General features: G+C 42.3%; 1 protein-coding gene across 50 annotated transcripts in view; it reads left to right on the top strand.

The window, feature by feature from the left end:
- The first annotated feature begins 1,011 nt into the window (after nucleotides 1-1,011).
- Map4k4 (mitogen-activated protein kinase kinase kinase kinase 4) overlaps nucleotides 1,012-12,697 on the top strand; it is a 179,272-nt gene continuing 167,586 nt past the window's right edge. For 43 of the 50 annotated variants that reach the window (XM_078028787.1, XM_078028790.1, XM_078028786.1 and 40 more), the window contains exons 1-2: nucleotides 1,066-1,266; nucleotides 1,546-1,611. In XM_078028787.1, the coding sequence (XP_077884913.1) occupies nucleotides 1,210-1,266; nucleotides 1,546-1,611 (123 nt within the window). In that variant the 5' untranslated portion in view covers nucleotides 1,066-1,209. Of the gene's footprint in view, nucleotides 1,267-1,500; nucleotides 1,612-12,697 lie in introns of those variants that run through there. The other 7 variants (XM_078028785.1, XM_078028798.1, XM_078028764.1 and 4 more) reach the window with 2 other exon arrangements.

Here is a 12,697-nt window from a genome sequence, read left to right as displayed (position 1 = left end):
GCTGATGCGGGAATGTGATGGAGAAGACTTTGATTAAACAGATGGCCCAGGTCCTGCCTGGCTTCCCAGGTGGCCGGAAGAAGCCTGTCTGTTGACCCTCAGGGACCTCCAGGTGCTGGCGACCCCAGGCCGAGTGCTCAGGCTCTGAACGCAGTCGGAAACGGCCGGCCGGGCAGCCGGGCGACACTCGGCGAAGCCCGGGTAACTACAACCCTGTCACCAACGTGGCCTGGAAGAGAGAAAGGAAGAGAAAACGGCGTCGGGAAACCGGAAGCGGGGGTCTTCAGGGCCCTGCACCTGGAGGCGGTGGGGGATGGGGGAGGGGTGTGAGGAGGGAGGGCGCCCCTCCTCCGCGGCCGGGGGCAGGGCGCGACACACCCCTCCCGGGCGGGGGGGACCCCAGGGGCGTCGCCCGCAGCTTGGGGTCGCGCTCCCGGCTCTGGCGTTCGGGGTGAGTGCGAGCCGGGCGTTCCCTCGGCCGAGCACCTCCCGGGGGAATCCCCGCCCGCCGTCTCCCGGGCCCGGCGTCTCGGGAGCGCGGAGCGGGCCGGGCGCCGAGGCCCCACCCCGGGCGCCGGGCGTCGAGTCCCGCCGCGGCCCGCCGCCCGCCGCCCGCCGCCGCCCGGCCATTGTTCGGGCCCCACCCCTGATGAATATTCACGCCGCGCGGGCGCCGCGCCTCCCCGCCGGGGCTCCGGGGCGTGAGTGCGTTTCCGCCCGCTTTTCCTGCCGGAGAAGGAAAGGGGGAGCTCTTCTCTCTCTCCGCGGAATACATTTTTGGTGTCCCGTTTCTCCTCCTCCCGCGCCGCCGCCGCCTCCCGCCTCCGCCCGCCCCCGCCCCCGCCTCCCGGGCGATCTTTGTCTCGCCGCCTCGCGCTCGCAAGCTCCACTCTCGGCGGCGCCGCGGCCCCTCGCTCCGGGCCCGTCCTCGAGGCGCGCGGGGCGCGGGCGCCGGGGCCTGAGGCGGCGGGCGACGCCCGGGGGCCGAGCGGCCCGCGCCATGGTGTGAGCGCCGTCGCCGCGCACGCTCCGCCCGCCCTCCGCGCGGCCCGGGGCCGAGAGCCGCGAGCGGCCGAGAGCGCGGCCGTCCCGCCGCCGCCGCCGCCCCGGCCCCGCGAGGAGAGTCCCGGCGGCCAGTCCCGCGGCCGACTCGGCAGGGCCACAGAGAGACCGAGCGTTAGCCTCGTTTGGGGGTGGCCCACAGGAAAAATGGCGAACGACTCCCCTGCAAAAAGTCTGGTGGACATCGACCTCTCCTCCCTGCGGGTGAGTGGGCCCGCGCGGGAGCGGGCAGCGGGACCCGCCCTGGCGGCCGGGCGGGCTCGGGCGGCGCCGTGGGCAGAGCCGCGGGCGCGGCGGCCCTTTGTCTGCCGTTCGCGAGTGCGGGGACCCGGGCGACCCTCGGCGCGGCCGCCGCCCCCGCGCACGGGGCCGCGCGGGGCGAAGCCCACCTCTTTGTCACCGCCCTTTCTCTCCCACTGCCCCGGCTTTATGGATGCGTTCTGGGTCTCCTAAATGCCCTCCTCTCCCCTCCTTTCTCTCCAGGACCCTGCTGGGATTTTTGAGCTGGTGGAGGTGGTTGGAAACGGCACCTATGGACAAGTCTATAAGGTCGGTGTGGGGCGCCTTCTTTGTTTCCCGTGGCCTGTCGAAACTTCTTGGGGGGGACCAGGCAGAGGGTGATGACTCCGCTGCTGACCCGAGGCCACGCCGCTGGGCTGAAGTTGGGAAAGGGGTTTCGCCTTGCAGCCCCTGGCTTTTTAAACGTCGAGTTTGTATTCACACTGGCCTTAAAAGACCTCATTTCCTGGCTTTGAGATAAGGCAATAAGCTACACAGTTAGGCATGCACTTTAATTCAGCAAAATGGAAAAGGATCCCCCCCCAAGACAACCTGATTTTTTTTTTTCCTTTGCTCCAAATCTGACTTCCTGAGTTGTGTGTCAATTAAAATTCGGGATAGGCAGGCCTCGTCTATGATTATCCTAAACCACTGTCTTGGCTTTCTTGAAAATTGTCAAGAAAATTGTCGTGTTTCTTCGTCTGAGTGCTTGCCAAGTGCTCAAGGTGGGGAGTTTGGTGTTACCTGTTTCTACTTTATCACAACTTTGGCTCTCTTACCCTCTACTGATGGAAACATATTTTGGGGAAGCAGGGAGGAGTGTATGTTTGGGCAACAGGAGCAGGAAGAATTACAGTGTGGGGATTATGAAGTATGAATTCCAGGAATAACCTGTTTGACAGCTGTGTAATTGAAACAGAGATGAGGGAGAGCCGGGAGGAGAGAGGATGCCCTGGTTTCACACCCACCCCAGGTCTTTCTCTCAAATCTTTGCCTACATTCTTTGTATTTATATTTTATCAACCCCTTCCCCCCACCAATGAAACTAGAATCTGGACACTGTGAGTCTGCACTGAGTAGCTGACACCTGATGTGACTAACAGTGTGTTGTTCATTTTTATCCAGTGCACATTCTGGAGATTATGAAAGAGCTGTAGGTGAGGGAGGCACAGGCCTTGAAAATTCAAAACAATGTTAAATTCTCCCTGTCTCTGTTTGTTTTCTTATTGCTAAACGTTTTCTGAAAGTTATCTGCACTGGGGGAGTTTTCTAGCTGTTAAGAGTGGGTACAAGGTTGGGCTTGAGAAAAATTATCTTATGAAGCAGGGCTTTGTGGTTCATTGAAGAATTGTCATTGTCTCACTCAGAACGGGGGGGGGGGGGGGGAGTTGGAGGGCTTACTGTAGACTTTGTCTTAGGCCAAGTGCAGTGTGGATCTTGTTGTCTCCTTTCTGCTTTATGAATAGCCTTATCTATCACTGGAACGTTTCTCCCCAGCCCCAACTTCCCCTGGTCTGTGCAACTACTGACTGGCCTGTGGTCTGAACTTGAGTCCCTATTCTTAGGTGATCTCAAGTGAATTAGCATGTGTTTTGTTGGTTAACTGTTGGGGCTGGGGCCAGATTTTTGAATTTGAAAAGAAGCCCTGTTAGCTCTTCCTGCTGGGCTCAACAGAATTTGGAAGGCTTTGGAAAATTTTGGAAAAGATTGTGTTGCAACTCACTGAGTGACTGGTAACTGGCTTAAAGACATTTTCCCCAGCCCCAATGTTTGTCTAACCACCAGGCGGTTTTTTTTTTTTTTTTCCCCTAACCCAGTTTTTCTGGCCAAATCTAAGTGGTGAGTGTACTCTTCCAAGTGAGTTAGCCAAAGCTTGTTTTTGACCTGGTTACACAGTAGTTGGATTGTTTGTATATTCCTCGGTCAGCATATGTGTTAAGGGCAGTGAAGTAAGTTAGAAGGTTGGAGACCTTTTTGAAACCATAAGAAAAAGGAAAGAATAAAACCCCAGTGTGGATTAATTGGTTTTAAGAGATGGGTGCTCTTTATGGTAACAGCTTGGGCAGCTTCATTGTTGTTTCCCCTTCTCATTTCCTCTTTCCTTCCTTGTCCTTTACTGCTCAGGCTATTGAAAGAGATTTACTGAGACTACATTTGGGAAGTATTTGGGATAGTGACAATGACAATTGTGCTCTGACTACAAAGTCTGTACATTTGAGTAGAAATTCTTTAATTATGCAAACCTCCAAGGAGTTATAAAAATCTGTGCAGTTGCATATAATTCAGAATAAAGTAGTACTTGAGATTTTGCTGGTTAATTTTACCACTTTGGAAATTTTCAGATATACACAAAGAGAATTACAGTTCAGTTTAACGGTTATCATTCCATGACTGACCTGTTTCATCTGTATCTTCCTCCCTCCCTTCCTTTATTTATTTGTTTATTTTTGTGGTGCTGAGTATTGAACCCAGGGCCTGTGCATGAAAGGCAAGCACTTTACCAACTGATCTATATCCCCAGCCCTCCTCCCCTCCTCTATTTTAAGGTCAACCGCAGGTACTATTTTACCCTTAAATACTTCAGTTCATTTAGTTTTTTTCTTTTAATATAACCACAATGTCATTATCACATTTAGAAAATATCAAATATCCAGCATTAATATTTTCCTAATTGTCTTAAATATGTCTCGGTACTTGTTAATATCATAAGAAGTTCTTCGATGATTATGACCTGGTACATGGAACTTTAATCTACTGTCTTCAGTAGAGACAAACATCTCTGTTTTCTTTTTAAATGTATAATTTCTAGAGTCATTTACCATTATGCATAGGGGTTTATTTAGGATTTTTGTTGGCTGATTGTTGGTTTGGGAATTAGATTCTTAACACTTGAGTTAACTTATAGCAGTTAATTTATTACTAAATTTTTTTTAAGAAAAACATTGTCAGGTAAAACACCTGTAAGCTGAACAACCTGTAGTGCTGATGTATTTCAGTGTTAAAGTTTCTACATTTTTGTTTTTTTCAGTGACAGGTTGCTTATTTTGAGGGGACTGTAATTTATATGGAGTAAATGAGTCAAGAGTTTCTGAGTTTTGATATGTTCTATGAAAAGTACATTTTGGGGGGATAGTGTCTAGTTTTTAAATTACCTCTGAAAAAAATGGTAAATGGTTGGGTATATTTAATGGCATAAAACATTTATCTTAAAAAATAGTCGAAAAGCATTATATTCTGTTCAGAGAGGTTTATTTCTAGCTTTATGTTTTTAAGGGCTCATAGGAAAGGATACTCAAAAATTAAAGCTTTAAAAAATTTTTTATGGGGTTGAGCTCAGTGGTAGACAACTTGCCTAGCACTTCCTAGGTCCTGGGTTGATCCCCAGTACAAATATCCCCCAATTTTTTTTGTGTGAATTTGTGTCAGAATATTACATTCAGAGTATCAAATAAAAGAAGTGTCTGTGGCACAATGATCTGTATGTCTGTTTACTGATTCCCCAGGTTGAATAAATAGAATTTCATTTTTTTATGAATGATAACGTGACAAATTAAAGCCAGAAATAAATCAAATTTGTTTTCATGTTGTTTGGATTTTATTGTTTAAGTATTTGTTTCACCATTTTTTGGTTTTCTTGGTAATTACTGCTATTTTGTATTTTGTGGGCATATGGCCAGACTCCAAAAGAAAATTCTGAATCTTGAAAGAACTGCAGTGAGGGGTCAAGGGGGAAATCCATTAATAGTAGTTGTTACAGAGTTTAGAATTCAGCAGGTGAAGTGTCTGAAATCAGGGCTTGTTCAAGGAAGGGATGATAGATTTTATGAATGTAAGTTGGAACATGTCTGACCCTATCTGTCCTTGGAGGAAAGGTACTGGTAGACCTTGGAGGTTGAGCAGTAGGGTACTCTCAACCCAGAGACCTTGGTGGTAAGAGGAGCTAACTGTGAGAGCCCCCTCCTCCAGCCACTGTGCTGATGCTGTACTCCTCAGTTAAGAAAGGCAGGGAGGGGAGGGTGTGCCTGAGAAGGGCTGAGTTTCCTTTGGGAATGGCAGGAGGTTTAGGGAGTAGCGGGGAGTCTCAGGAAGGCTTTATTTGTGCTGGAGTTGAGGAGGACATCATTCTTGAAACACTGAGGAGCTACTGAAAAGTTTCATTGTTTTTGAGCCAGACCCAGTGGCAGTGGAGCAGTCTGTAATCCCAGCTCCTCAGGAGGGTGAGGCAGGAGGATTTCAAGTTTAAGGCCAGCATGGGAATTTAGGGAGCACCTGTCTCAAGATGATGATAATGATGACGATTAAAAAAAGGGTTGGGGATGTAGTTCAGAGGTAGAGGACTTGCCTAGCATGCCTGAGACCCCAGGTTTAGTCCCTAGCACCACTGGGGGTAAGAAAGGGTATGTTAGGATTGGAAATCCCTGGATAAGGGGATTTGAGTAGATGATGTTTTGGAAGGAGCAGGTAAGATAGCTGGCAATGGTCCAGAAAGAGGAGATGAAGGTTGAGTTAGGGTAGTAGTGGCTGTGATGGTAAAGAGGAGGTGACGTTGTGGCAGATACTTGGGAAACCCTCTTTGCTAGATTTAAGTTGCTGAATCCCCTTATTCTCTGCAGGCTTTGGTATGTCTCTTCAATGAGTACACTACTCACTAGAAAGGAGGAACCTTGTGATTAGCAAGGTGAAAGTGCTAAAATTATTTTTGATTGCTCAGTGGTACAGTACCATATAAACTATCTGGCTTTTAAAAATCATTACTTTTAACATTTTGGAGCAAGCACTTAAACCTTTGTGAGGGATTCTCTAAATATTATCTTTTAAATGTAGCATCTCTTGTTTTTAATTGGAGGTGAGGACATCCATTGGAGCAATGTGAATTCTGTAGAACTAGATGTTTTCATTAGAAGGAGGGTTGTGTCAGCTGATCTGCTGCTGAGTGGCATGTTCAGACTTGTTCTGATATCTGGATTTCCTTCATGCTAGAAAGATCCTGGACTTCGGTAAGGTGGGAGAAAGCCATCCTGTTGAACAAGTATTGATGTGTAGCTCTTAAAGATTATCAAACCCACACTTCCCAAAGCTGTTTTCACTAAATCAGGAATATCAGAAGCTTTTACAGAAAATCTAACCACCCCTGCTGATATTGGGTTTTATTGCTTGAAACTTTGTAATAAATATGTATTCATTTGCATACCTGCAAGTATTGTATAGATGTGTATTTTTACTTATTATTATAATCCAGAAATATTATCCACATACTTGTGGTACAGTGTATGTGTTCACAGGTTCACAGATTGAGCCTGGAGGAGTAGAGAGACATTTTTGAAATTTTTTGAAATAATGCATCCTACTTTTTTTTTTTTTTTTTTTTTTTTTGGCACTGGTAATCAAACCCAGGGGAACTTTACTACCTAGCTACATTTTCAGTTCTTTAAAAAAATTGTTTTTGTTTCAAGATAGGGTTTCATGAAGTTGCTGAGGCTGGCCTGGAACTTGAGAGGTCTTCCTGCCTCAGCCTTCTGAGTTGATGTGATTACAGGTGTGTATCACCACACCCAGCTTGCATATTACTTTTGAAATTATATATCACTGAACAGGTGTGTTGAGCTAAAGAATAATCTAAGGAGTTTTATTCCCAGGGAACTAAATATTGTAAGTTGAGTATGTTTTACCTTATGGAGAGATATTTTAATATATAAATTTTACATATGCTCTTTTATTTTGTTTCTTTGCTTTTATTAGCAAATACTTGCCTAACAGATACGAGCAAGTACCTGAGGTAAGAGCTTGCCACTCTTAGTATCAAATATTTCCATCTCTTCCTCAGTTGTATTAAGTTTATGATGCCTGGGCTTCCTATTATTACTATCAGTGCTTTAATCTTTTCAATTATTTAAAAAAATTGGCAGATTGCAATAGAATATTTAAATAATTGCCAATTATCCTCCTTTTCAGATATAGGATGTCCAGGCATTGAGGTCAGAACTGTGATGAGAAGTGAGCCACAACCAGGGGGTTACCTGGCAGGTTCATTCCTAGGTATTGGGTAAAGGTGTATTAGGACATACAAGGTAAAATGTACAAAAGTGCAGACTGCTAAAATTCTCAAAATCCCACTATTCATTTAGAATGTGTAATAATTTTAAGGATTGAGACAATTTTAGGTCATTTCTTTAGCTTTCGAATCAATATTTAAAATTTTTTTTTCTATCATAAATAGATGGATTGTGGGTGATCATGGTTCATTATATAATGAGTATTTGCAAGTAGGTATTTTGAAAATTTATTTTAAAAAGATTTTTCACTAATTGAGTTTGGCTAGCTTGAATTACCAGTGTTAAAGTATTGTAATTTGGGGGCCGTTCCTTGATTATCAGTGTAGAAATTCCCAAGTACTTATTTAACTTGTAGAAGTTGACAGTTGATTGACTTTAATATGTTATTACAAGGTATGAGTCCAGGTAATTGTTTTGTATGTATGGAAGGATGGCTAGGAAGAGAATGGAGGATAGGGTAATGTGTTATCAGTGGCAGTGTGGCAGCATATGTTCTTGGGCTGTATAATGTTATATCATGACTTTTCAAACATAGTATCTTTTGTTATGAGACTGATCTAGGGATAAAGACTACTGGCATTATGCAGAAGAATAGCTATCTTTTAGGTTGAATAATAAAGCAATGTATGTTGGGAGGTACTTGTAAGAATTTCAGAGGAAAAGGTGAGAATGGTAAGTTTTAGGACTTCTCAAATTCAAAAACTGGGAACTTAAAAACCTTGGTAGCATTATAAGGAATTTAGGAAACTAAATTGGGGGAGGCAGTGAAAAACAACCATTTGGGCTGGCTTCATCTAACAAGTACTAACTGTGCTGTTACCAATGCTAGGCCTGTTGTGAGTATTTGTATGTCATGGTGAACAAAACAGGTGAAAATCTACACTCATGGAATGCTAGAAATTCAGGGGAATGGACACAAAATGCCAAAAATGGAGTATCAACTGTAGATCCTGTGTTGTCTACATTTCCCAGGTCCTCCACTCAGCCCACTTAAAATCAGACACAAAGAATTCTCCAGCACATCAAATGACATGCTGCATGTGCTCTTTTTAAGTCTGAGTGACTCAGCCTCAGCAGAGTTTTCTTATGTTAAAATTTAGTGAAACAAAGCACAAAAAAATTTAAATGAAAAAGTAGACACACAGAATACCAGCTTAAATTTTTTTTTTATCATTAGAGCTAAAAGATACAATGTTATCCTGTCAGTTTGCTATAAAAGTTTTTACACATTTAACTCTTAATTTCTGAAATGATCTTTCTGTGTAACCCAGTCAGTAGACCACACTCTGAGATGCTCTGAACTGGCAAGATTGATTTGGATTGCTTAGTAAGCTTGAGTTGATTGGTGCAATAGCAAGCTGGAGAATTTGGGGCTCTTGTCCATGCCCATCACTTGATTCATCTACCATTGAGAAGCAGGGAGACAGAGCAGGTGTGCTTAGTGGCCAAATGTCTTTGAGCGGTATAACTGGGCTAAATGTGCACAAGTTATGCTATTTCAAGTAATTAAAAGGAAAAAACCTACCCTTTTACATTATAATTTAAAAACCTCTTATTTTAGCTAAATGATGAGTACAGTCTTAAACTTACTGAAGTTATGCATGCACGTACTTAACAGGTGATACCAAAATGCTCATTTCAGAACTTGAATTTATCCTATTCCCCAGAGGCATTTATTTTTGATGCTTTTAGCTGCCACATCTTATGTTTACTGCCATATATCTACATTATGAGCTTATATCACTATTTTTCAATTTATACATTTTGTACATTTATTGACTTTCTGCAACAGTAGTTAATTCTTGTTGAACTACTGTAGTTCAATAGTAGTTGGATATTTGGCTTCTATACTTCCCTTAAATGAGTTTGTCATAATTTTGGGTTAATATAATAGTTGTTTATATTATCATAACTGTGGAGATACCATTTATATATGAGCCAAACAATTGAATATTATTATATTTCCTTATTTAAATAGCACCCCTTCTCATTATTTTACTTTTGTGTTTGCTTGTTTTTGCCTCTTAGATGCCCAAGAAGATAAATCAAATGGCTAGCAAAATTCAGCCTCTCTTAACAACTTTTCCTAATGCTAAATATGTCAGATAATTTATTGTTTCTGATACCCTGTTGATTTGAATTTTTCCACCCTGGAGATAACCTTACAACTGGGTAGGTGTGATTACCCTGAACCTGGTGTATAGCTGTTGTCATGGAACTTCACTGTTCTTGGATACCACAGTTGTTTTTTTTTTTTTTTGATCAACAGCACATCCTCCAGTAGCTTTTTTTTTGCAAGGGGGGCGGGGAGAGTACCAGGGATTGAACTCAGGGACACTCGACCACTGAGCCACATCCCCAGCCCTATTTTGTATTTCATTTAGAGACAGGGTCTCACTGAGTTGCTTAGCCTCACTTTTTGCTGAGGCTGATTTTGAACTCATAATCCTCCTGTCTCAGCCTCCCATGCCCAGCCTCCAGTAGCTTTATAAGAAAATTATGGGATGTGAAGGTTTTAGGTCCTTTCTAAATCCTAAAAACAGGCTGTAAATCCCTGTTTTTTAATCTTGTATTCAACACTTTGCTCCATGTCTTCTCGAGCATCACTTCTTTCATCTCTTCAGGGACTAAAGTTCTGAATTCCCAGGGATTTAGAGTGATGTGGGATAGTCAGTAGATTGAGATAGAGAAAGGGGTGCAAACTTGTACCAGTGCTCCTGATTTTAGCCTTCATCCTCACTTGATATTGGTTGTTTCCAAATGATGATTTTCTCATCATTCTAGGGGCAAACTTCCTCACTCTTGGTGGTGTTCTCAGTAGCACTTAGATTGTAACATTTTCTTCTTTTCTAAGTCATTTACTGCTCTGTCTACATTATAGCTGTTTTTCAACCTGGTAAAAATGATCTCTGCTGCCATCTTTTCTTATCTGTTTTTTGGTTTACCGTATAGTTTTTATGGGAGTTAGGTCCCATGATCAATGTGATCAGTCCATCATGTTGAACTAGAAGTTGTATCTTTTTAAACTTATGGTTTTACTTAGACATTTTTCTTTTCATCCAGAACAATAATAATAGAAACAACATCATCAACAAAAATGGAACAGATCATCAGTGTCTTAGTATGTGACCTTTGTGCTGACCCTTAATTTGGGATTTGCAGGCCCAGGAGATAAGATGAGGGAGGAGAGAGGCAAGAGATAAAGTGGTGTTGTGCTATATTACTTTAAAGACACAAAGGAATTTGGCAGTTTTTTTTTTAATATAAGGCAGCTTATATTATTGATATATATTTTATATGCCATGAAATTTTTTTTTTTTAAGAGAGAGTGAGAGAGGAGAGGAGAGAGATCTTTTTTTTTAGTTCTCGGCGGACACAACATCTTTGTTGGTATGTGGTACTGAGGATCGAACCCGGGTCGCACGCATGGCAGGCAAGCGCGCTACCGCTTGAGCCACATCCCCAGCCATGCCATGAAATTCACCCAGGTTAGTCTTGGTACACCATTCACCACAAAGCATTCTTAGAACATTTTGGTCATCTCAGTAGGATCCTCATACCCATTTACAGTTAATCCCCACTGTAACCTGAAGCCCCAGGCAATCACTAATTATTCTGTTTCTAGAAAGTTACCTTTTCTGAACATTTTATTTAAATGGAATTAGTGTAGTCTCTCCCATGTAATTTTTTTTTCACTTCACACATTGTAATATTCATCCATGTAGCAGTGTGGAGGTTTGTTTCTATTACATAGTAGTGTTACAGGTATGAGGGTGCCACATTTTGTCTGTATGTTTACCAGTTGATGGGCATTGGAGTTGTTTCTACTATTTGTCTTTTGTGAATTCAAAAGATGTTTTTAAGTTTTTTAAATTTTATTTTACTAGAACATTATAATTATACATACTTTTGGGGTTCCTTTTGGTATAATTAAACATACAAGAATTTGATTTCAGTCCCAGTTCCCCTTCCCTTTTTCTCTCTTCCTTCCTCCTCCTTTTCTCCCTATTCTACTTATTTTCCTTTCTTTGATTGGTATTTTTACATATATATACAAGTGAAATTCCTTTTGGTTTTTTGTACATTTGTGTATGTTATATAACATGACTCAGATTCATTCTGTATTTCTTTCCCTCCCTCCCTTTTCATTCTTTTCCATTGATCTTCCCTATATCTTTTAAGAAATCTGATCCCCTTCCCAACGGCCTTCTTTTCCTTATTTTTCCCTAGTTTCTTCATATGAGAGAAAACATTTGACTCCTGATTTTCTAAGCCTGGCTTATTTCACCTAGCATGATTTTCTCTATTTCTATCCGATTACCAGGAGATGCCATTATTTCTTCTTTATGGCTGAGTAAAACTCCATTGTGTGTGTGTGTGTGTGTGTATGTGTATGTATGTATGTATGTATGTATGTATCAGATTTTCGTGATCCATATACCAAGGAGTAGGATACCTGGGTCGTATGGTAGTTCCATTTCTAGTTTTTTGAGGAGCCTCCATACTACTTTCCAAAGTGCTTGTAATAATTTACAGTCTTAACAGCAGTGTATGAGTGTGGCTCAGTGGTAGAGTGCTCACCTAGCATGCATGAAGCCCTGGGTTCAATCCTCAGCACCACCTAAAACTTAAGAATAAATATTTCGTAGCCAGAATTTATTTTTCATATTCTTTATTTTTAAAATATCTTTATTTTATTTTTATGTGGTGCTGGGATTAGAACCCAGTACCTCATGCATGCTAGGCGAGCACCCTACCACTGAGCCACAACCCCAGCCCTATTTTTCATATTCTTAATAATTGCCATTTTGGCTAGAATGAGATGAAATCTTAATGTAGTTTTGATTTGCATTTCTCTGATTGCTAGAGATGTTGAACATTTTTTTACTATATTTATTGGTTATTTCCTTTGAGAAATTTCTGTTTAGTTGTTTTGCCCACTTATTGATTGGGTGTGTTTTTTTTTTTTGTTGTTGTTGAGATTTTTCTGAAGGTGTTTTTACCTTGCATCACAGTCTTGTTCAGAAAAGCTACCTGATGGTGCTGTGTGCTGGAGCAAAGACCAGGAATTTATCTGCCTGTGTCTTCCCATTTCTCATCAATTTAACCAAACATCTAGTTCTGGTGGCTGATTGAATCAGAGCTTTACCTTCCCTATTCTGGCTGTTTTTCATCACTATGAGTTTAAGTCATTTCTTTAAACATGAGTCCATTTTCTTTCTTATCATCATAAAGACAGTTTACATATTAGTGAGGTTACTGATATTAGTAACTGGGTTAGTTTTTCCATCTCACTAATTGTT

Source organism: Ictidomys tridecemlineatus, chromosome 12 (genome assembly GCF_052094955.1).
Source record: "Ictidomys tridecemlineatus isolate mIctTri1 chromosome 12, mIctTri1.hap1, whole genome shotgun sequence".
NCBI classification, from domain to species: Eukaryota; Metazoa; Chordata; class Mammalia; order Rodentia; family Sciuridae; genus Ictidomys; species Ictidomys tridecemlineatus.
Note: the sequence above shows the minus strand (reverse complement) of the source record. Positions and strands in the feature narration are given on the sequence as shown.